The sequence below is a fragment of the Oncorhynchus masou genome, chromosome 1, assembly GCF_036934945.1.
Source record: "Oncorhynchus masou masou isolate Uvic2021 chromosome 1, UVic_Omas_1.1, whole genome shotgun sequence".
Classification (NCBI taxonomy): Eukaryota; Metazoa; Chordata; class Actinopteri; order Salmoniformes; family Salmonidae; genus Oncorhynchus; species Oncorhynchus masou.
Window position 1 is genome coordinate 47,258,192 of NC_088212.1, and position 23,237 is coordinate 47,281,428.

Sequence of the window (23,237 nt, forward strand, 5' to 3'; positions counted from 1 at the left end):
AAACAGATCGGTGGGAATTTGAGGTGCTTCCTGAAAGAGGAAGATGAGGCCAAACTGGCTGCACTGAGGGTGAAGGAGGCAGGAAAGATGATCACCAGAGAGATACAGAAATGATCTCAAAACATCACTGCACTGGAGCAGAAACTCTCCCAAAAAAAGCAGCTCATTTCTCACAGACTAAGAACACACCCAGACAAGCTAAAGTGCACACTGCCGAATCCACAGCTGGTCTTAGGAGCGGTGATAGCTGTGGCCAAACACCTAGGTAACCTGCAGTTCGGAGTCTGGGAGAAGATGCAAGGGATAGTTCCAATACACTCCTCTGATTCTGTACCCCAACACTGCTGAATATAGGCTATATCTGTCTGATGGTCTGACCAGGGTGCGAAATTTAGGCAAAAGGCAGCATTTCCCTGACAACCCATAGAGGAACTGGGCTCTGAGGGGTTCAGCTCAGGAAAGCACAGCTGGGAGGTGGAGGTGGGGGACCACCCTGACGGGGTGATGTATGTAGCCAGAGAGACAGTCAACAGGAAGATGGAGTTATATGTAGGCCTAAAGTATGGAGTCTGGGCTTTACGGCTGTGAGTATTGGGCAGGCGGTCTTGGAGTATTGGGTATTGTGAGTATTGGGCAGGCAGTCTCTAAGGAGACCCCAGAGGATCAGTGTTCAGCTGAACTATGACAGCGGGGAGGTGTCCTACAAACCCAAAGATATGACCCACATCTACACATCAAGACGCGTTTACTGATAAATGGTACCCATACTTCTCTATAGGAAAGCCCGGTGATACTGTCTGATGTACAGATCTGACAATCAGAGGTGTCTCTGACAGCGATGTAGTCCCGATGAGGTGTGTGTGTGATAAATATTCATGTTTTGGTTTGTAATGAAAGTGTGTATTACCAAAACAGAAAAACACAAAGAACTGTTTATTTATGCGTAGTCAATCACAGAGTAATGCTTTTAGGGTTGGGTTGCGTTTCCGTCATCGACACGCAACTGTTCTGGCTCATAATGACGGCCGGAATAGATCAAAAGGAATGGCATCAAACGCCTGGCTACCATGTGCTGGATGTATTTCATACCATTCCACTGGTTCCGCTCCTGTCATTACCACGAGCCCGTTCTCCCCAATTAAAGGTGGCACCAACCTCCTCTGGTTTGATATGAAGACTCATCATGAAAGGAATAGATGAGCTTTGTACGACAAGTCACCGGATTTCTACACACAACTCATTTGACTGAATAGGACTTGGAGGACAAAAGCCAAGGGCATAATGTCTGTGATCAGTTCAAGTTTAACTCTCGGAGAGTAATATGACAGAGTGTGTGTTTACAGAGACATGATGACATACGGAGGATCTGAGATTGTCTGTATTTGTAAATCATTTCTCCAGAGGTCTGTTCTGTGCCTACTGTATGATTTTATCTCATTAGTTCTTGTTATTTCAAAAATACATTTTCTAAATAAATATTGAATGAATAATATATGGGTAGCCTTATGCTTTATCTGTATATGCTTTACTAATCAATATCAAGTATGATATTCTGATTTGAATAATGTCAGATATTATTTAACATGAATCATCATCCTGTTACATCAAAATATGTATGAATCTAAAGTATAAACTGTTAGCCGGGTTACACTTGTGACATATATTTATATTAAATGTCAACATTATATTATTGTAATATTATTTGCTCATCTCTGTATCGGATTAACCATTGAAAAACTTAAAACAGATTTCTCCTCTCATCAATAAAAAGCAAAGGAGGATGTCTGATCATTAAGATGATCATTAACTTATTTTTATTTAAATTGTCATTTTATTGATAACACCTTAACACATTTCCTTAAGTTTGAGAAACACATGTAGCACATTTGGGTAGCATAATAATCAGAAGAATCAGAGAAATATAGGATAAATGTATTCTACAGAAGAAACCCAAACTGACAAAAACAAAACTAAGACCCAACTGCAGAGAAATTATTGAATAAAGTTTTTAAACAGAGGGACTAGGAAGAGTTAAATAAATACTACAGAGATACTAGCTCAGTGTTTTCAGTACAGGTGGTCTAGTCACTGGATGGATGCACTTTGTATTCCTATTGTTTAAAACGTCCAAAATTAACTCAACGAAACATAGTCCAGTGTGTATATTGTGCAGTATGCATGCTGTGGCTAGGATTCAGTACGTCGCAGTGCATGCCTTTAATGCTCATTTTAACCACCAGAGGGCATATTTGAGCCTATCTAGGCCTACTCCATTTCTACTATATTTGATTGTTGCTGTTTGAGATTATGCATTCCCTGTAAGTAAAATGTCCACTTAGTCTACAGTACCAGCGACATCAAATGCAATAATATGTTAAAAAGCAAGTTCAGTTGAGCAGGAGTCACTGGAAATGCTTATGGTTTGAGGTGATCCTCTCTCTGCTGTATGTATAGAAGTAAGCCACTCTGGATTGACAACACTGAGCTCCATATAAAAGCATGCTATAGAATCATCATTACATGTTCATCATCATCATCCTCCTTGTCATAATCATCAATATCAAAGTCAGCCTCTCGTCTATCTTCGTTATGTCGTCTCGAGACAAAAATAGTTTTATGCACTTAAAAAGCTCAGAAAATAGATTGAGAAAGGTTTAGTACACGAGCGTTCAGTAGAAAATGAAAAATTAGAAGACAAATCAGGGTTAACACCAAAACTAGTGTCCTGTTGACTATCATGCAAAGAAATGCCAGCTAAGATGCTAGTTAATAGCTAATACATGCTGCTTTGTACATGCTGCTATTTCTTATTTGTTTGGAGAGGGGGAAGAGGTCGGTTCACATGTTTGGTTGGCTCAATCACTCAGGAACACTTCTAGGGACATTAGAAGAGGACCTCTACATTTTTAAAAATTCAACCTTTATTTCGGCAAGTCAGGTAAGAACAAATTCTTATTTACAATTACGGCCAACCGGGGAACAGTGGGTAAACTGCCTTGTTCAGGGGCAGAATGACACATTTTTACCGTGTCAGCTTGGGGATTCAACCCACCTCTAACCACTAGGCTACCTGCCGCACCAAAACACAATGCCACAGAAAGAGAGTTTTTAACATTTACGTGAACTGTATATCGAGGGAAAAACTAAATACAACATTGAAGAAAAAGCACATAACTGACCAATAAAATAAATAAATAAATAATAAAATAAATATAAACCTGAGGACTAACCAACCGGCTGACCACCTCACTATTCATTGAGATGGTCAAAATTGTCAGGCCAATAATAATGAGACACTTCCAAAGGCAGCCAATCACGGGCAGGCATAACAACTATGGTGGTAGAATGACAAAAAAACAACAACACTCACTTAGATCCAAAATGTGAAACTTCGATCAACTTCCTGGCTGACTATATGTTGCAGACACCTGACAGATCTCACAACGTCTGGATAGGTATTTAACATATCAGATAACCCCATCCTATAATATATTATAGTAACCGGATACCCGACTGCACAGTCCACGATGTGACACGCAAACCATTTGTTGATGAAATGCAACGACTGTGATATAGTCGGCCTGCAACATTACCAAACACTCCAGAGCTGATTTTTCTTCATATACATGGGTGTGAAGCCATCTCTTCCTAAAACATGTAAATCCATCTGTCCAGCTCACACTGGCAAAAAAACACAATGTGTAGTAACACTAGTCAATAACATGCAATAGTAACACAAGTCAATGGAGATGATATTACAAATGTGAAAATGTAATATACATTAAAAATCATAAAAGTAAGTTGTGGACTGAAGGTAGAGGACTGATAGGACTGCTGAAATAAAGCCTCTCCTCTCCTCTCCTCTCCTCTCCTCTCCTCTCCTCCTCTCCTCTCCTCTCCTCTCCTCTCCTCTCCTCTCCTCTCCTCTCCTCTCCTCTCCTCTCTTCTAAAATCTCCATCATGTGGAAAACCAACACAGGAGCTATTCCCTTATACACACAGTCTTCTGGATACCCTGAGACCTCAGTCACATTTTTCCACTCTGAAATGAGCAGCAACAACTAGAGACCACAGGACAGAGGGACAAGGTGTACACAAAGTAAACACCCACACATTTACTTGACCTCACCACTAAAACACCTGCTACCCGCAGACTGCACAGGCCCACATCTCTCCAATCCAACAGCCTGCTCTGTTAGCTCTCCATTAAACCCCACTAAACATATTAAACAGGCACAGAGCCCTAGGCACGGCTCTATGCAACGCAGGACCTCAGTAGTTTCCAGATTTTATATAGGTTCAGAGTGCAACTGGCTCAAGGTTGACGTGTGAGAGAAAGGACAGTTGCACCTTGTGACGCAGTAAGGATTTAAGTGTGTAAGGCTTCATCTCTGCTCACCAAAGGTTCAAAAAGCATCCCTGTCCAGAAAGATGAGATGTCAGAGGTGTTATAGGTACTGTACTGTTTTAAAGAGACTGCAAAACTGTTTTAAGATGTTGAATAATAAGTAGTGAAGCTGATATGTATGGACACCATAGCATAATACTGCTCTGGTATTGTTTATTCACTTTTTCTATAGCGGCTGTAAAATTCTATAGAGGCCTCATTTGCAGTGTGTGCAGTGCAGGAGGTGCAGTGCAGTGTACTGCAATATCTAATCGAACCACTGGGAGCACTGGGGATCACAGAGCCTTCCCACACACCAACGGCCAACACCAGAGAGTAAGAGAGAACCGGTAGGTCTATCCTCTGAGATATGTTAATAATAATAAACACAAAAAAGGCAAAAACATGATTAGTGTGAAATACAATAAAAGCCTCTGTTACTGTTGAATCTCATTTCGTACAGTTGATTGTGACCGGACGATGGAAGACATCAAACCAAGCCAACCCCATTTCCAGCTATTCACATTACAAAGCTGAAAATTCAAACCAGTTGATAAAACCGGCCACCTATGGACTAATACTCCCATGTACTTGGTTCCACACACACGCACACACAGAAACACACACACATTTCTAACATTCACACACTCGCTTCCTCCACACCACGTCTATAACACCCCCTTTCTCCCAAAAGTTATTTTTCTTAAACATGAGCTTTGGTCTAGTATAATAGAATAGATTAAATACAAGAAGCTTATACAAAAACTACCAATACCATTTTGTCACTTAAAAGCCACAATAGAAAACAGCCACTGTGAATACTGAAAAACAACATGCTTCCTTAAAAAGATAGAGAAAACAAAAGATTTCCTTCAACTCTAGAAACCACTGGCATCAATCATTTGAATTATACAAATTACATATACAATTTCAATTGTGTAATAGTAATAATCATAATAATAATAGATTTTACTTAAAACTTTACATACTGTATTTCCTGTGTAGTGTTACGCAACACAAGTGAAGATTCACAAGAGGAAGAAGAGGGAACATCATGTGACATAAGACGAAGAATCAAAATGCACAATGAGGCCAAGAAAACACCCCAACACCCTCCATCATACCCCTCGAAACACTCCCTACCCACAGCCCAATATTGGCCATAGGTGTGGCAGTGGTTGGGTTGGAGGAGTTAGAGTTGGAGAAAAGGGGCAAAACGTGAATTGTCCAAAGTTTGGGCATGAGGGGGAGAAGGGGGTTGTTGTTGGAAAAAACAATAGATTGTTGTCGGATGGTTGGTTGGTTGTTGAGATGGTTGTCAGTGGATACAGTGGCGGGTGGCGATAGGTAGTTGTAAAGAAGAGATGCATGCTAGGTATCTAGTGTGGGAGGCGTCTGGCGCTGCGGACTCAGAGCCACCCGATACTGGACTTGCTCTCCCTCTATCTCTCTCCAGCAGAGCACTCTTGTTAGATGTGGCTATGGCATTCTACACCTGAAACACAGGATACACAATTTAACAGACATTTCCATTTCACATCTTACATTTCTGAAAGCAAGTTTTCAAAGAGACAGCGTGTCTGTACATGACTGTAAATGTGTGTACACACACATGATACAAACATGTTCTACACACCTCACTGGAGTGGCGCGGCAGGCGCACCCGAGCAGTGGAAGTGAACGTTCTGCCACTTGGACTCCCGGCGGTGCCATACCCTAGTCTCCTCTGATTGGCTGGAGCGCGGATGGCCCTGGCCATCAACGAATTGGGTGAGGCGGATGTAGGCGATGCAGGCAGCGTCCTCTCCAATCAGGTGGACGTGGGGATTCAGGATTGTGGTGTGGATAGGCTTACTGTTCTTAGACAGGACTGGAGAGAGGGAGAGGGAGAGGGAGAGAGAGAGAGAGAGAGAGAGAGAGAGAGAGAGAGAGAGAGAGAGAGAGAGAGAGAGAGAGAGAGAGAGGTAAAGAAAGGGACACAGAAAGTAAAACACTAAGTCAAAATGGTGATTTGAGAGAATAGGTTCTGTCATTCTATATCTAAAGATCAAAAGGTTCTTCAAGAAAATGAGTCCCAAACTACAGTATGATATCGCTTTTGAGTGCTCCCCCAATCCTTGATGCTGGATTAGGTGCATGTGTTTCCCCCAAAAGAATATAAAGAATCTCTGCAGTTCTTACGGTTCTCAAAGTAGAATCTGTGGAAGTCCATTCCCTCCACCAGGTTGCCCAGGGCCTCAGGTTCAAAGGAGGTCAGGCCAGGATCACAGATCTTACTGGGGAGAGGAAACGCGCATTCATGTCGTACACATACAGGCACGCACGGACGCACACACACATTCTGATACATGCTCACACTAAAAAGGACTATCAATCATATAATCCTTCTTCTAACCATCACACACACACACACACACACACACACACACACACACACACACACACACACACACACACACACACACACACACACACACACACACACACATGAACTCACGCGTATGCCTCGAAGTCTCCATTGTTGACAGCCTCGATCAGCTGTTCAGTGATCTTGATGATCTCTTGTTTGCGTGCTGTAGGAGGAACACAGCATAGAGTCAGACACACACACCCACCCACCCACCAGTGGAGAGAACTAGTTGCGTGCAGTTAATGTGCACAGTATTCACCTCAGACACACAAACAGACACACAAACAGACACACAAACCAACAATCTTGATCAAGCTTATAATAAGCAACAAATCCTGTATTGCAGTTTCTTTAAATCACTTTGGTGCAATTTTCAAAAGTATGTAGTCAACTTTCACAATGTTCATCAAAAAGGCAGTTGTTTCATACCTCTAAGCACATGTTCAATTTAATAAGTAAAACACACAAATTCACAAACTTAAATCAGTGTTTCATCTAGAAATACATGTTGCGCATTGTAACACATATTCATATAAAGTATTTGCTTTTCACAATGCAACGCTCACATTATATTGAGAAGATATCATTATGTTGTGTTTTGGTGATGAAATCAATGTTCTCTTAATATTTCACAGTAATCTTATATTTTGGATGAATGTTTGTGTGGTGAAAGATGTATCCAGACAAAATGAATGAACAATAAAAGGTGTTGAATATGAGACTTGCGTTACAAGTATTACAAGTTCTGAGTTTTGTACTAAGTTTTTATAAAAACACACCACAGCGATTGAAAAAAAACTGTAACCAACACCAAAACGACAAACAAACACAACCAGTTGATAACTCTAGCATAATATCACTCTGCAGTGAATGTTAGTTGCTACATGTCACACCACACAACTCACCATTTTCACTTCCAACAAGAAAAAAAACAGCACACAGTTAGTTGTGTTTTCCTTGTTTCCCCTAGGTAGGATCCAAAGACCCTAAAGCAAATAAAGGCGTTTACAGCAAAACTCAAAACACGCTGCAAACCCACCAATGCTAGAGAAACCCTCGTTAGGGCTTTGGAGAGCTTACCAAACACGAGTGGTGTCACAACATGCACGATACTATACTGTGAGTACAGCCTTCTGATTGGCTGATACTCGGGGGGCAGGAGTCATGTCCAGTACTCACTCTGAGAGGTGAGGGAGAGGCTGGAGGGGGACATGGAGGGAGGGAAGGTGGGGTGTGATGGGGGGGGGGTGGGCCTGGGGGCTGGTGCCACCTCTACCTCGGGGGGCGCAGGTTTGGGGGGGGGAGGGGCTGGGGCAGGCGACCGGCGAACATTGCTCACTAGGTCTGAAAGACGGGACACTGGTCGTAGGGACAGAGGGATAGAGAAAGAGAGAGAGACAGAGAGAGAGAGAGAGAGAGAGAGAGAGAGAGACAGAGAGAGAGACAGAGAGAGAGACAGAGAGAGAGACAGAGAGAGAGACAGAGAGCGCGCAAAGGAGCAGGAGAAAGAGGGAGAAGGTGTCGGGGTAGAAAAGATCACAAAATTAGATGACGGTGAAATAAACATTTTTATTTTAAAGTATAAACAGAAAATGGACATGTTCTTAGAAGGAAGAATATGGAACATATGAAACATATTTATGAAGACCTCTCAAAACACAGATCCTTCACTTATGAGTGAATAGGGTTCCATTTCTGATGTGGCCCTGTTTGTCTAAATACTCTGGTCCTGCTATAGTCACTTACGCTGCATGGGGGTGTGAGCCATGGGTGGGGAGGCGGCGACAGAGGGGTTGGCTGGAGGGGGTGGAGGTGTGCTGGTGGCCCCTTCCCCGTCAGACATGGGCCCTGATGCCTTGCGTACAACGCCAAACAGGTCAGACAGCTTGGTGGCTGGACAGGGGGGGGGGGTGGATATGAATGAACTAAAAAGAAACTGAATAGATTCACACAGAAGACGGCATGCCAAAAATAAGGATATAGCGCAGGCAGGAACAGAATCCCTGCATGCGTCCATTGGGACTATGATGCTTCAAGGTTGCGGTTCTGTCCACACTTTGTCCACACGAGGGAGACAGTGATCTGCTACACACACAAACACATTGTGGGCGGAATAGGGATGGCTCCAAATCAAAAGACAGGAGAGGGGGATGGTCGGGTGGAGACGGAGAGAGGGGAGGAGTGAGTGATGAGATGCATCAGATCAGTGTGTGCATCTTTAAATCTCTCTACATGGATGCCACAGACAGCTATGCTTTTAGGCTATAGTTAAGTTTAGTCACTGAGTTGAATGTGACAGTGTGGTGTATCTAGTCATATTTTCCTAATACAGGCTTTATTCACAACAGTCTAAGGACAGGACTGTGTTTGACATTTATATTGGCCTTTGAAATCCTTGGGTGGGCCGCCTAAGCTGTTTTCTTTTGGGGCCGTCTAAGTCCAAATAGATTTTCTTGATGGACAAACGCTTTCAGTATAAACGTAGCCCTCCTTTCCTGCAAGTTTTGATATATTTCAGTGTTCTGTGATGTATATAAAAGTGTAATATTGGGATGAAAACTCTAAACTGAATACATTTCAACTCTATATCTGACATGGTACATCTTTTTTTAAGCCCATGACCGTGTGTGAGTTGTATACTTCTCTTTCAAAGTAGATTTGTTTAAGACTACCCTGATTTAGCCCACTGCAGTAAAAGGTTAAACGACATAAACCAGAAATAAAATTTGTAGAGAAGATAATCGACCTATTTATTTTTTCAATAATATAATCTTTGAGAACTAACAATCACCAAAATTAGATAGACAGTCAGGGAAATTTTTAAAAAATTACAAAAACAATACTTTTTGCAGTATTGAAATTGTTATGTTAAAAACAGCATTAGCCATGGCAGAATGCATAGAATCGCAGAAAATTAGCTTTAAAAAAGACAAATGTTCTCTTAGCTCCATGGCAGAATATGTAGAATAGCAGGAAATTTGCAACATTTTCTCTCGGCTCCATGGCAAAAGTTTTAAAACTGCAAACATTTCTCAGCCCCATCCAAATTTGTAGAATTGCAGGAAATTGGCTTGAAAAATACATCTATAAAAAAATCTCTACACACAAGATGGGGGAGGCCTCTAAAATGTTCTCTAAAATTCAGCCGCGCCACCCATTGCCACGCCCAACACCTAAGCCCCTTTTTTGTTCCAGTAAAAAAACTCATATGGGGTCACACAAGCCTAGGGTTGCAAAGGGAGTGTATTTTAGTGGAAACTTTCAAAGTAAATGACCAGAATTTTGGTATCTTTCAAAAAAATATATAAAATGTACAATGCAACAATTTCAACGATTTTACAGTCAATTGAAATAAAAAACGAATCAATGGATTTCACATGATTAAAAAAAGTTTGAGGCGGCTTATGGTAGAGAAATGGACAATAAATTATCTGGCAACAGTTTTGGTGGACATTCCTGCAGTCAGCATGCCAATTGCACACTCCCTAAAAAACTTGAGACATCTGTCGCATTGTGTTGTGTGACAAAACTGCACATTTTAGAGTGGCCTTTTATTGTCCCCAGCACAAGGTGTGTAATGTTCATGCGATTTAATCAGCTTTTGAAATGCCACACCTGTCAGGTGGATGGATTATTTTGACAAAGTATAAACGTTCACTAACAGATGTAAACAAATTTGAGCACAAAACATGAGAGAAATAAGGTTTTTGTGCATATGGAAAAATTCTGGGATATTTAATTTCAGCTCATGAAACATGGGACCAACACTTTACATGTTGCGTTGATGTTTTTGCTCAGTACATGTATGTATGTGCGTATGTATATATATTTTTACTAATACTAATATTATTTTACTAATATGTATTTGTTGTCATTAATGTTTTGGTGGCAGCTGTGAAAAATAGTCAATAGTTGGAAGAGTTGCAGAGTTAATTTACAGGATGCTATTGTGTGGCCTGTGTGCACATTTATGCCTGAGTCTAAATGGTTTTGAATTCGGCCCACTGCCCTTTGACAAAAAAACTATGAAAATAAAGATGTTGATTAGATGCTTTTTACATTAACTAAATTATTTGATTAAATGCTTTTTTAATTTCATTATTTTCTCTTGAAGCATATGGTCAATCTACTAGAAACTCCGACAATATGGACACATATATATATCTATATATATGAATGCTTTTAAAATGGTTATTAAAGCGTAAATTACCAAAGTTACCATAGCTTGCCATGCATTTTCTGTTAATGAGCAAAATCAACAAAGATTCTGGTAACTTAGGTCGATTACCGGTAGCTTTGCAACCCTAGTCAAGCCACTCATCATTCAAGGTTTCAGTGTTCTAAAAAGATGATATGATGGTGAGTGTACACACAGTGGGGTTGTGTTAGCCCTAAGTCTTGTGTGTCTGAGCGTCTATACGGAAGTGGGTATGTGTGTGCGTCACACTGCACTTCGGGGTGTGCTGACTTACAGTACACAGCGGGCGAGGAGACCTGGGGTTGTGGGGCAAAGGTGTCAGGCTGGGACTCGGTCTTTACTGAACTGTCTATACTCTTCCCTGATGTCACACACACACACACACACACACACACACACACACACACACACACACACACACACACACACACACACACACACACACACACACACACACACACACACACACACACACACACACACACACACACACACACACACACACACACACACACACACACAGATTAATGAGAAGAGATAGAGGGAAAAGATGGAGAGGGTGAATGAATGAAAGAATGAACTAACAAAAGAAAGAAACACAAGATTGAGCAGGTGGATGGAAAACAAAGGGATAAGAAACCTGCTGATGATTTCTGAGCTTTAATCAAGTTTAAGTTCTGTAACAGTAGAACAGATGTATTATTATATGTATTTGAAGGCAGTATGTGTGTGTGTGTGTGTGTGTGTGTGTGTGTGTGTGTGTGTGTGTGTGTGTGTGTGTGTATGTGTGTGAGGAATTAAACACCTCCTCATGTCTTTTCCATTTCCCCTTAGGTCTATGTTGTGGTAAGATGTCAATAAGGTACCTGATTGGTTATGTGGTTTATTGGGAAGTTAATGGCCAGGCTGTCACCCATATAATTATGATTACAGTGATAATGACTATGGATGTGTCCCACCCTATTCCCTATAGACAGAGTATATAACATTAGGAACACCTTCCTAATATTGAGTTTGCACACCTCCCCTTTGCCCTCAGGAATGGCCTCAATTTGTCGAGGCACGGACTCGACAAGCTGTTGAATGCGCTCCTCAGGGATGATGGTCCATGCTGACTCCCACAGTTGTGTCAAGTTGGCCGGTGGACCATTCTTGAAACACAGGGGAAACTGTTGAGTGTGTCTTGCCCATTCACCCTCTGAATGGCACAGACACACAATCCATTGCTCAATCCATTGCTGTCTCCTCCAACATTCATCTACACAGATTGAAGTGGATTTAACAAATGACATCAAAAAGGGATAGTAGCTTTCACCTGGAGTCACCTGGTCAGTCTGTCTTGGAAAGAGCAGACTTTCTATATGTTTTGTACACTCGGTGTATATGCACTACTTTTGACCAGGGCTCTGGGCACTATGTAGGCAATAGGGTGTAATTTCGGACGCGAACCATGATAACTGGGAATAGCAGTAACACAGATTAATACCGGCATCTGTGTGCTAGACATATCTGTCTACAGCACAGGCTTTCCAACCAAGCACAATGCCATTCCTCTGACTGCTTGGAACTAGTGATCTGTCTACTGTCTAACACAGTAATACTGTCGAAAACAGTAGACAGGAGGAAGAGCAGCACGTGATCTCTTATTCAGAGAGTAAAGACGAACATACCAGGAACATACCGTACCATACAGATATATAGTGTACTGTAGTACAGGAGGAGGTATTCTACCCAGTTCAACAATCCACCAACCCAAAATAAACTATGAGCAAATCCAGTTCACTTTACATGCCAGTCGACTCTTCATTGTCTCTTCACAATCGCAAGCACGCATGAACGCACACACAAACACACACAGCCATACACACCCTTACAATCTAAGACATACACACCCTTACAATCTAAGAAATCCAAAACACACACAACCAGATAGCCTATTAAAACACGAGCACAAATCCAACCAAACTCCCATGCCGTACTCTCTCTCACCTCAGTCGAGTAGATTAATTTCATGATCACATCAGACTAAAGTAGTGAGACTTACGCTACAGTAACAGCACATCTATTAGCGCTCTAGTGCGATGTACCCCAGGTGGCGCTGCTACAGAAATGTGTCTCCAACTCCTCCACACGGCTCTGTTTCCTGCCACAGGCTAAATATATACACAAGGTGCCCTTGGCCTGCTGCTGTGGGGGGCTACTAGTGCAGGGAGCTGGACACCTAGCAGTAGCACAGAGAAGGACGGTACAAAACAGCCCACTCTTACTTTGGGGGCTAGGATGTTGGGGTTGGAGCAAAAAGGAAGGTACAATACAATATGTCAGGGGTCATCAACTAGATTCAGCCGCGGGACCGTTTTGCTTCTTGAACGATGGTCTGGGGGGGGGGGAATAATGACAAATCATTTGAAGCTTGCAAATTGACCGCGAGAAGCCTAAACGTTGGACTAAAACAGAATCATTTCAAACCGTTGCTTACATTTGTGTACGGTCATATGTCTCTGTATTATGTGGGAACACTTGGGGAGAGATTTGGAGCTGATTTCCTAAGGGTTTCGAAAGTCTTTTATGTCCAACATATTGTCGGGCCGCCAGTTGGGAAACCCTGTAATACAGTCTCCACTGTAATACTTCAGAATGGACCAGCACATCAGTGACCTGCTTTAGGGAGAGCTTATTGTTCTCAGCTCATGGACATACACACCTCATCGGAACGACATCACTGTTAGAGCCAGCTCGGATTGGCAGATCTGTACAGTGTGTATTCCTTGGATTTCTTCACATTCTATTGTGTTGCAAAGTGGGATTAAAGTTGATTTAATTGAGAGAGAAAAGAAATTCAATGATCTACATAAAAGACTTTGTCATGTCAATGTGAGAGAGAGAAAAATTAGATTTAATTATTTTTTTTTTAAGTATGAAAAATGTAACACTAATATACCTTGATTAGATAAGTATTCACCCACCTGAGTCAATGCATGTCAGAAACATCTTCGGCAGCAATCTTCTTGAGTTAGTCTAAGAGCTTTTCACACTTGGATTGTGCAATATTTGCCAATGTTTCCTTTTAAAAATTCTTCACGCTGTGTCTAGGTGTTGGGGTTCATGGCTAAACAGCAATTTTCAAGTCTTTCATAGATTTTATTTTAGATATTGTTTATATATATTAGGTTTCCCCATTAGCCAACGCCAATGGTGACAGCTTGTCTTACTGGGGTCCGACACATAAAGAAAAATAAAGTACAGACAAAAGACTACAATTGACATACATCAACATGTACTGTAGTGTGTGCATCTATCAGTTACACATACTGTACATGTCAGTACATACACACAACAAGTAGGTCACGTTGGGGAGAGGCGTGACGAGAGGTGTTGCTTTATTTGTTTTTTTAACCAGGTTTGCTGTTCACTTGAGCTATACGAGATGGAAGGGAGTTCCATACAATCATGGCTCTGTATAATACTGTACGTCTTCTTGAATTTGTTCTGGACCTGGGGACTGTGAAAAGACCCCAGGTGGCTTGTCTAGTGGTAAGTGTGTGTGTGTCAGTGCAAACAACTAGGAAGTGATGCAGTCAGTCTATCCTCAACTCTTAGCCAAGAGAGACTGGCATGCATAGTACTAATATTAGCCCTCTTATTTCAATAAAGAGCAAGACATGAGCCTCTGTTCTCTGTTTTCAAGCAGATTTAAGTCAAAACTGTAACTCGGCCACTCAGGAACATTCACTGTCTTCTTGGTAAGAAACTCCAGTGTAGATTTGGCGACAGGGTCTAGCAGTGGTTTCACACACAACGAAATGCTGCACTCATGGGTGATGACCTGCTTTTGAGCAGCTCCTCTTTGTACAGTGGCTCAGAAGGACACGCATACACAACAAACCCATCCACACAGATCTTATTTCAACCCACATGACATTGTCTCTCTCTACACTCAGCTCCTGTGTACTCTACCCGGTACAGTGCGCTACCTTGACCGGTCTCTCTACTGTCTCCTAGGGTCTCCAGTTCTTACCTTTGACATCTTCGTCCTCCACCGTGTTGCTGCTGTCAGATGATTCCTACGGAGGGGAGGGAGAAGCACCATCAGAGAGGAACACACTCGAGACACACACGTACGTGCAGGCACACAAATACACCCACACATTCACACACCCACGCAGCTATTGAAACACAGACTTCTTTAAGAACACACAAAACATGCAAATCGCTAACTCAATTACCACTCTTGTTATTGCTTCGTTAAATCAAATCCATGTTCAATTAATTAAAATCAATGAATCAAATGACAGACAAACCACCTTTGGGATGAGTGAAAGTTTAGTCAACGTCTCATATCTGTCTTAGAGGGACCAACAAGGATTGAGGTATACAGATATAGGATCTTCATTTGAGCCAGTTTGCTACAGCAGGAAAATAATCCTGCAGCAACAGGAAATGTGAATTATTATGTGGATTATAGTTAACGAAAATACTTGTAGGGGTCAAGTCTGAAATGTCAAAGTAGAAATTACAAACTTCAGAAGCCTCAAATACACTACAAGGAAAAAATGTCCTGCATTGCAGGATAGGTCTCCTGCAATAAGGCTATCAAATTAAGATCCTACTGTAGGAGACACCGAACAGTATTCAGGACGACTCACAGAGACACAGTAAACAATGAACAGACCTTGACTTCGACAAAACAGCAGACCATGACTTCAATAAATTACATTACATCTGACAAAAGCATTTAGCTGAAAGCTACCTGTTTCCTACCTGTTTCCTGTCAGTAAACTCACCCATGGGCATCCCACAGAAAGCCGCATCACTTCAGGATCTAACCTCTAACCTTTTAACTCAGCTTGACCCCCTCCCTCCTCCCATCCACCTTCCAGTCCCCCCTGCTGCCTAATCCCATCAACATGTGTGTGCTTGTGTGTGTGTGTGTGTGTGTGTGTCTCTAATACCACCAGAGTATGGGTGTTAACATAGCCTTGCCTTGCCTGAGGAAACATGAATTCCCAGCTACAGCTTCCAACCATTCGCCCCTTCTGATCACTTCCACTCCCATAGATATAGAATCATCACCCATCACAGAACATTGAACTGAATGGGGATACCCGTTTTAGTCATTCTATTTCTATCTTCACTCCCACTTCATCTGTCTATGTCTGTGCAGCCTGCCACTAGATAGAGATGTGAGGGCAGGCCACAGAGATACATGAATTATATGTGGCAGGCATCAATGTGGCATCCATTCACCAATCTATTCTCTTCCATTACACTACCAGCCTAAGCTGTTTCTCTCTGCGAAATGCTGTCTCTCTCCCCTGACCTGCCAGAGGAAAAGTTTGAGACTGTTTCCTATATGGCACCATATTCCCTATACAGTGCACTACTTTTGACCAATGCCCTATGAACCATGGTCAAAAGTAGTGCACAATGTTGGGAATGGGTTGCCATTTGGGATGCAAGCCTAAGGAGCTCTGGTTTCCAATTAGTGGATTAAATGGGCCTATTCCCCAGCATGATAGGATATGGATACTGGGCCCTCATTTGGAAACACTTTTACACTGAATTCCACAGAGGAGTGTGTGATTGAGTGTGTGTCGTGTGAGAAAGAGAGAAGAGGTCACCTGTGTGTGTGTGTGTGTGTGTGTGTGTGTGTGTGTTTGTTCCCAGACATAGGATGTGCAACAAATGGCACACTATTCCCTATATAGTGCACATCTTTTGACCAGAGTCTTCAAAAGTAGTGCACTACAAGGTGAAAGGGGTGCCATTTGGGATGCAAGGCATAGCTCTATTGCATAGGCTACATACAGAACACGAAAAGAGACTGTCACTGACAAACAGATCAGACAGATTGATAGATAGATAGACAAGGAAATAGTCATGAAACCAGCTGATACATATAGCCTACATTACAAACAAACACTGTACAAGCTCACAATGCCAACGCTAGCCTGGTCAAGCAGACCGAGTGACTGTTTCATTCCACTTAACAGAATGTGTGAGCTATTGCAAGATTAGGCTGGTTCTAATGGGCACTCCATGTCATTTCAACATGGATAATTGGGTAATATTTAGTTGAGACATTGATCAATGAGATTACAACCTATATTCAGTTTGGTTGTCAACGCAACCAAATATCAACATTTAAAGGAGATGCACTGTATCTACAGCTTGGATAGTTCCATCTGTGCCACTGACTTAGTCTGGCTTTAATTTGTCTACACATTAATCATTGATATGTTGGATTCATGTCTCCATCTCAACCAAAAATCTAAGTTAAAGAACTGGACTAAATCAAATCAACTTTTTAATACACTTTAAATAAAGTACTGATTTTGTCCTATTTAAAAAAAAAATTTGGTTGAGATGAAGACGTGATTAGAACATATCAGTTATTCATTTGTAGACAAACTGGAATTAAAGCCAGACTAAGTCAGTGGCACAGATGGAACTATCCAAGTAGTGGATGCATCTCCTTCAAATGCGTTGACAACCAAAAAGATCACTAAGGATCGTTGCATTTTAAATCAACTAGAGCTTGAAACCCTTGGCCGATTGCATTGTCAATTTTTTGTTGAATTCTGGGTTGAATTGAAACAACCGCTGTTGATGAGCAAACGCTATACAGACGTAAATAGCATCATTGATCAAGTTTGGTCACATTTAATTTGCTCTGTAAAAGCTATTATTTGGAATGACTTCGAAAGCAACATTGAATCTATTTAGTTTTTAAGTGGAGATCTTGTAACAATCACCCTTACGATAAAGCACATTGGTAATAGTCAAACATCATAGCTGGGCTTGGTTAAAACCCTGGATGGGAGACCAATGGGTAGCTGTAGATAGATCAATTCTCCAGTAGGAGGTGCTGCCCAGCCTATAGTTTTTTATCTGATATTGGATGTAACGTTGAAGATCTGACTTTGTTTTAAAGGTACAAATGCAACATGTTTTATACAAGGTGTGTCTATGTTGAAATTTGGTTACCATGACATAATCCTGTGGTTGAAATTTCACCCTCAAAACAACAGTTTACATGGATTATGTTTTTCAAATCCAATGTATTTTGCAAGTGGATTCTACATCAGATTACATTGATAAACTACATTGAAACTTTGTTGATTCAACCAGTTTGTGTCCAGTGGGGTGAAAGCTGTGATGATTTACACAAGGCCATTGGTTGGTTTCAGGCTATTGCATAAATCCTGTAGTTCTGGTGTACTAAGCAAGGCCACATGGGGACAGTATTGTGTACACACACACACACACACACACACACACATACACACACACACGCACACTTAGTTCTGTAAGAATTTGCCTCAGTGTAAAGTAACTTTGCACCTCAATAAATAAAACATAAAGGAACAGAACTATAGCGGTTTGATTTGAAAGGTTAGTGAATGAGAGGTGTTAATAAAGAAATGGTTCGTAAATCTGCCCGTCGCTGTCTGTAACACATTTAACTCTCTGAAGAACTGTATGGACTAACATTGAGCACATTTCTACATTCAAAGATCTACGTTTAAACCAATCAAACTATTGGTTTCCAATTGACATTAGTGTGTTGAAATTGTCTCCACGCAAACACACACACCTGCATACTCCTTATACACGTTATCAGAGATGTGCTTTGCGGGGTGCTGGATAAAACATAAATAACAGTGCATAATTGCACACACCCACACACACAAACACAGGCACACAGAGCCTACAGTACACGCCTCTGTAATGACACACAAAGATGTGGAACGGGGGGAAGCAGATCAAAGAGAGGATGAGAGGGAGGACAGGAGAAGGGGGATGTACCTTAGTCCCATCCACTGGATTATGGATAACAGTGGTCTGAGGCTCCTACAGAAAGAGAGGGATGGAGGGAGAGGGAGAGATATGGAGGGAGATGGAGAGAGAGGGAGAGAGAGAGAGAGATGGGGAAGGATGAAAACAGGAAGATGGGAGAGTGAGGTAGAGATAAAAAAAGAGGGGAGAGAGAGAGTGTGAAAAAGAGAGCGGTATGTATGTCAAAAGATGAAGCAAAAGGCGAGAAAACTGGTTACGGCTGGAGGTGAAGGAGGGATGAAGATTCTTCTGGGGTGATAGAGTTGAGGGGGTGGATGAGCTGAGGACTGTCAATTTTTGTCAATTCAGAAAACACACACACGCTCTGAGCATTGGGAGAGAAACATTGCTGAAACGCAGAGAGAAAAGTCTGTGCCACACAGTTACACACACACACACACACACACATGCACACACACACACACACACACACACACACACACACACACACACACACACACACACACACACACACACACACAATAACGTCACAGAAACGCTGCAGGAATGAATCCTAAAAAAGAACATAGTGTACAGTAAACCATACAGTATGAAGAAGCCCCAACTACAGTTATCCTCCTGACACATAACATTTGGGTAATTTGGGCACAATCTCATGGAAACTGTCCTGAAATAGAGTTACCACATTTGGCAGCTACAGCTGGTTCATTTCCAGAGTATGACGAACACTTAAAGGCATCGGGTAGCCTTCCTATTGCCTTTGGCCAGCATTTACCGACGATTCCACATGTTTAATCGCCACCGTTCATCGCCACCCGGCAGGTGATGACTAAACCCATGGAGGCCATCCGCTGCATTTAGCCGTTCGTCGGCACTGTGGTTTTGTCCAAACTGGAGACTGAGGAGTGAATTGAGGTCATTACAATTCGAGCGTTGTACTGTAGTGGATGGGTACATCAGTGTCTGCAACTGAGTGAGTTTACGCGACACAGAAGAGTTTGCAGTGCTGTCGTGGTAAAGTGCAATAACAGCTACTCTGAAATACCATTACACTCTGACAGGACCCAACCTGCCTGAGAAGGATGTTTTTGTAAACATCTAAACAGCCAAGTAGATAATGACTATATCCTTGTAATGCTATTTTCCTCTCCAACCTCTCCCGTCATCTCTTTCTCTCTTTTCATCTCTTGCCCCTTCTACCTCTTTTCCCCTCCCTCTCCCACTCTCTTCTGACAGTTGTGTTAGAAGTCATGTTTGACACACATGACACACGGGGACACACGCTGCACACACTTTCCACCACACCATCCTGAGCGCAACCCCCTAGGACGTGACACCTCCCGGTGACCAATCACCAGCCAGCTGTCTCCTGCATGATGATGACATTATTGTCATGACAACTGTCACCAGGGGCAACAGCTTGTGGAACAAGCAGAGAGAGAGAGAACAAGTCAGGGAGGGACTCACTCACTGACAGTTTAAAAAAAAGAAGAAGAAGAAGAGGGGTTTGTGTGATATGTTAAAGAGGATAAGGCTTATAATCACTGTCGGGCACTAATAAACCTAGTCTACCTCACACTGCCTCATACTTTATGCACAAGTCTGATTGCATAACTAGGTCTTTCCCAGTGGCTTTCAAATACTACTACAACAACAATTACCTAAACTTCCTGTACCTCTAAGCCACTGTCTATACATTTGGGGAAAATATTCTGCATCAAAAGAGAGATTATGTGAGATTTTACTTAGAGTATCTATAACAACTACAGGAACTGCAGTATAATAGAAGAGGTTACAGCACCAAATAGCACAATAATGAGCTATGGTAGCCCCCCCCCACACACACACCAAGCATTAAAGGGCAAATGTGAGGGCTCCTAAAAATATGCTGATATATGGCTGCATGTGTTGTGCTGGTGTTGTGTATGGTAGAATGCCTGTCATTCCCCCCCCCCATCTTTCTCCAGCTCTCTTCTTGAACTGGCCTGATCCCTGTTAAGTGTCTAGTGCCCTCAGATCACCCAGAAGTCAGGCGGATCCTCCACATGGTTCACTATAGGCCACCCAAATGAACAACTAGTCACAGGAGAGGCAGTGATTCAGTAATATAAGGTAATTTAGCAGACACTTTTATCCAAGGTTATTTAAGAGTGAATATATTCAGGATATCTAACCAACGTGGAAAACAGCCCCACATTGAAACGCTGGTGTTGCACCATGCTCCCAAGTAGTTTTACAACCAGCAGTTTTATTGGCATAATGTTTCACCAATGTTCTGTCGATCTCTGCTATAGGGAAGAGAGATGAGTGTCAGACAAGAGACAAACAACCACCCACAGTCTCAGATCTCTGCTCCTCTCCTGTCGAAATAGCAAGATAATCAAAGACTGCAACATTATGGAAGGAAACGCACACAGTAACAGTTGGTTACAGTGAAGCAACAGTTGGCAAATCTCTATAACACACGGTGGCAATCTTTAACAGGGAAGCACTTTTTGACACAACCTGGCATTTCTGGCTTCTCTCCTACAGAAAGCATCTGACACACACTTGACAGAGACAACGGAGAGCCATCTAGCCAACCACAGCTGCTCTAAAGTGACAACAAACAACCGACAGGGGAAGAGGAGGGAGGGAGAAAAGGAAATAGGACGAAAGGAGGGAGGGACGGACAAACAGTCAGAAGAGACAGGCGACAGATAGACGGTTAAACGGACAGACAGACCAACAGACACACAGACAGACGGGCAGAGGGAGGAGGGAGGATTAAAAGTAAATACCAGAACAGGAGTAGGGACGTTTCCTTTAGGGCTGGTGACTATGCTGTTTTTGGTGCTGTTTGTCTGTGGTGTCTGGGGCTGTGCAGGTAGAGGGGAGACAACGCAGGGTTAACAACAGTGGCTGGTGAGGTGAGATACTGTGGATGGGTGATGGATGGGTCGCGGTGGTGGTGGTGGTGGCGGTGGTGGTGGTGAAGGGGTTAAAACAAACAGACCTGGGTTCAAGTACTATTCGAAATTTCACCGAGCGTTTGTTCTGCCTTGATCGTTGTTTGACCAGATGATGAGAGAAGTGGTTGGTTTTAGCTGGCATGGTGTGTGAGATGTAAGATAAAATACAGCATCACAGGAGATCAAGGGAAACAGAGCAGCAGTGACGGTCAAGCAGTTTGTTAGCCGTGTGTTAACCATGGAGAGAGAGAGAGAGAGAACAGAGAGAGAGCGAGAACAGAGAGACAGAAAGACCGAGCGAACAGAGACAGAAAGGGTGAGAGAACAGAGACAGAAAGAGCGAGCGAACAGAGACAGAAAGAGCGAGAAAACAGAGAGAGAACAGCGAGAGAACAGACAGAGAGCAAGAGAACAGAGAGAGAGAGAGAGAGAACAGAGAGAGAGAGAGACAGCGAGAGAACAGAAAGAGCGAGTGAACAGAGAGAGAAAAGCGAGAGAACAGAGAGAGAGAGAGAGAACAGAGAGAGATCAAGAGAACAGAGAGAGAGAGAAGAGAGAGAGCGAGCGAGCGCGAGAGAACAGAGAGCGCAATTGAACGTGAGAGAACAGAGAAAGAGAGAGCGAGAGAGTGAGTGAGCACGAAAGAACAGAGAGAAAACAGAGAGAGAGCGAGAGAACAGAGAGAGAGAGAGAGCGCGAGAGAACAGAGAGAGAGAGCGAGAGAACAGAGCGAGCGAGCGAGAGAACACGAGAGAACAGATAAGCGAGAGAGAACAGAGAGAGAACAGAGAGAGAAACAGCGACAGAACAGAGAGAGAGAGAGAGAGAGTGAGCACGAGAGAACAGAGAGAGCGAGAGAGAGAGCGAGTGAGCGTGAGAGAGCAGAGAGAGAACAGAGAGAGAGAGAGCGAGAGAGCGATAGAACAGAGAGAGAGTGAGCGCGAGAGAACAGAGAGAGCGAGAGAACAGAGAGAGAACAGATAGCGAGAGAGAACAGAGAGAAAACAGAGAGAGCGAGCGAGAGAGAGAGAAAGAGAGAGAGAAAGAACACAGAGAGAGAGGGAGAGAGAGAGAACACAGAGAGAGAGAGAGAGAACACAGAGAGAGAGAGAGAGAGAGAGAGAGAGGGAGAACAGAGAGAAAAATAAAGAGAACAGAGAGAGAGTGAGAGAGCGAGAACAGAGAGCAAGAGAACACACACAGTCATCAGTGAGTGAAAATTGCACCAGGGCTGGCAAACAGACACTGATAACAAATCAACATCTGTAGAAAATCCACACACATACAAATACAGCCACAAAACACACATAAGCAGTCACACACACTCACACAAATCAACCAAAGCAGTTATACAGCTCAGACAAAGCTTCACTCATCAGCCATCAGGTCTTCATACGCAGTAGCTCACTCCTCCATAACACAGAAACACATACAAAGAGATACTTTCTAACACGTTTCAGTAAAACCCTGTTTCAAATTCCAATCGTCTTC

At 42.5% G+C, this 23,237-nt stretch overlaps 1 protein-coding gene across 19 annotated transcripts in view; it reads right to left on the bottom strand.

Annotated features, from left to right (window-relative positions):
- Window positions 1–1,778: 1,778 nt before the first annotated feature.
- Window positions 1,779–23,237, bottom strand: part of camk2b1 (calcium/calmodulin-dependent protein kinase (CaM kinase) II beta 1) — an 88,048-nt gene continuing 66,589 nt past the window's right edge. For 9 of the 19 annotated variants that reach the window (XM_064973230.1, XM_064973191.1, XM_064973199.1 and 6 more), the window contains 7 exons: window positions 21,576–21,653; window positions 18,805–18,849; window positions 15,014–15,059; window positions 6,885–6,960; window positions 6,569–6,663; window positions 6,024–6,257; window positions 1,779–5,882 (listed from right to left, as the gene is read on the bottom strand). In XM_064973230.1, coding sequence (XP_064829302.1) covers window positions 6,025–6,257; window positions 6,569–6,663; window positions 6,885–6,960; window positions 15,014–15,059; window positions 18,805–18,849; window positions 21,576–21,653 — 573 coding nt within the window. In that variant the 3' untranslated portion in view covers window positions 1,779–5,882; window position 6,024. Of the gene's footprint in view, window positions 5,883–6,023; window positions 6,258–6,568; window positions 6,664–6,884; window positions 6,961–7,976; window positions 8,157–8,543; window positions 8,691–11,269; window positions 11,357–15,013; window positions 15,060–18,804; window positions 18,850–21,575; window positions 21,654–23,237 lie in introns of all 19 variants that reach the window. The other 10 variants (XM_064973302.1, XM_064973293.1, XM_064973283.1 and 7 more) reach the window with 3 other exon arrangements.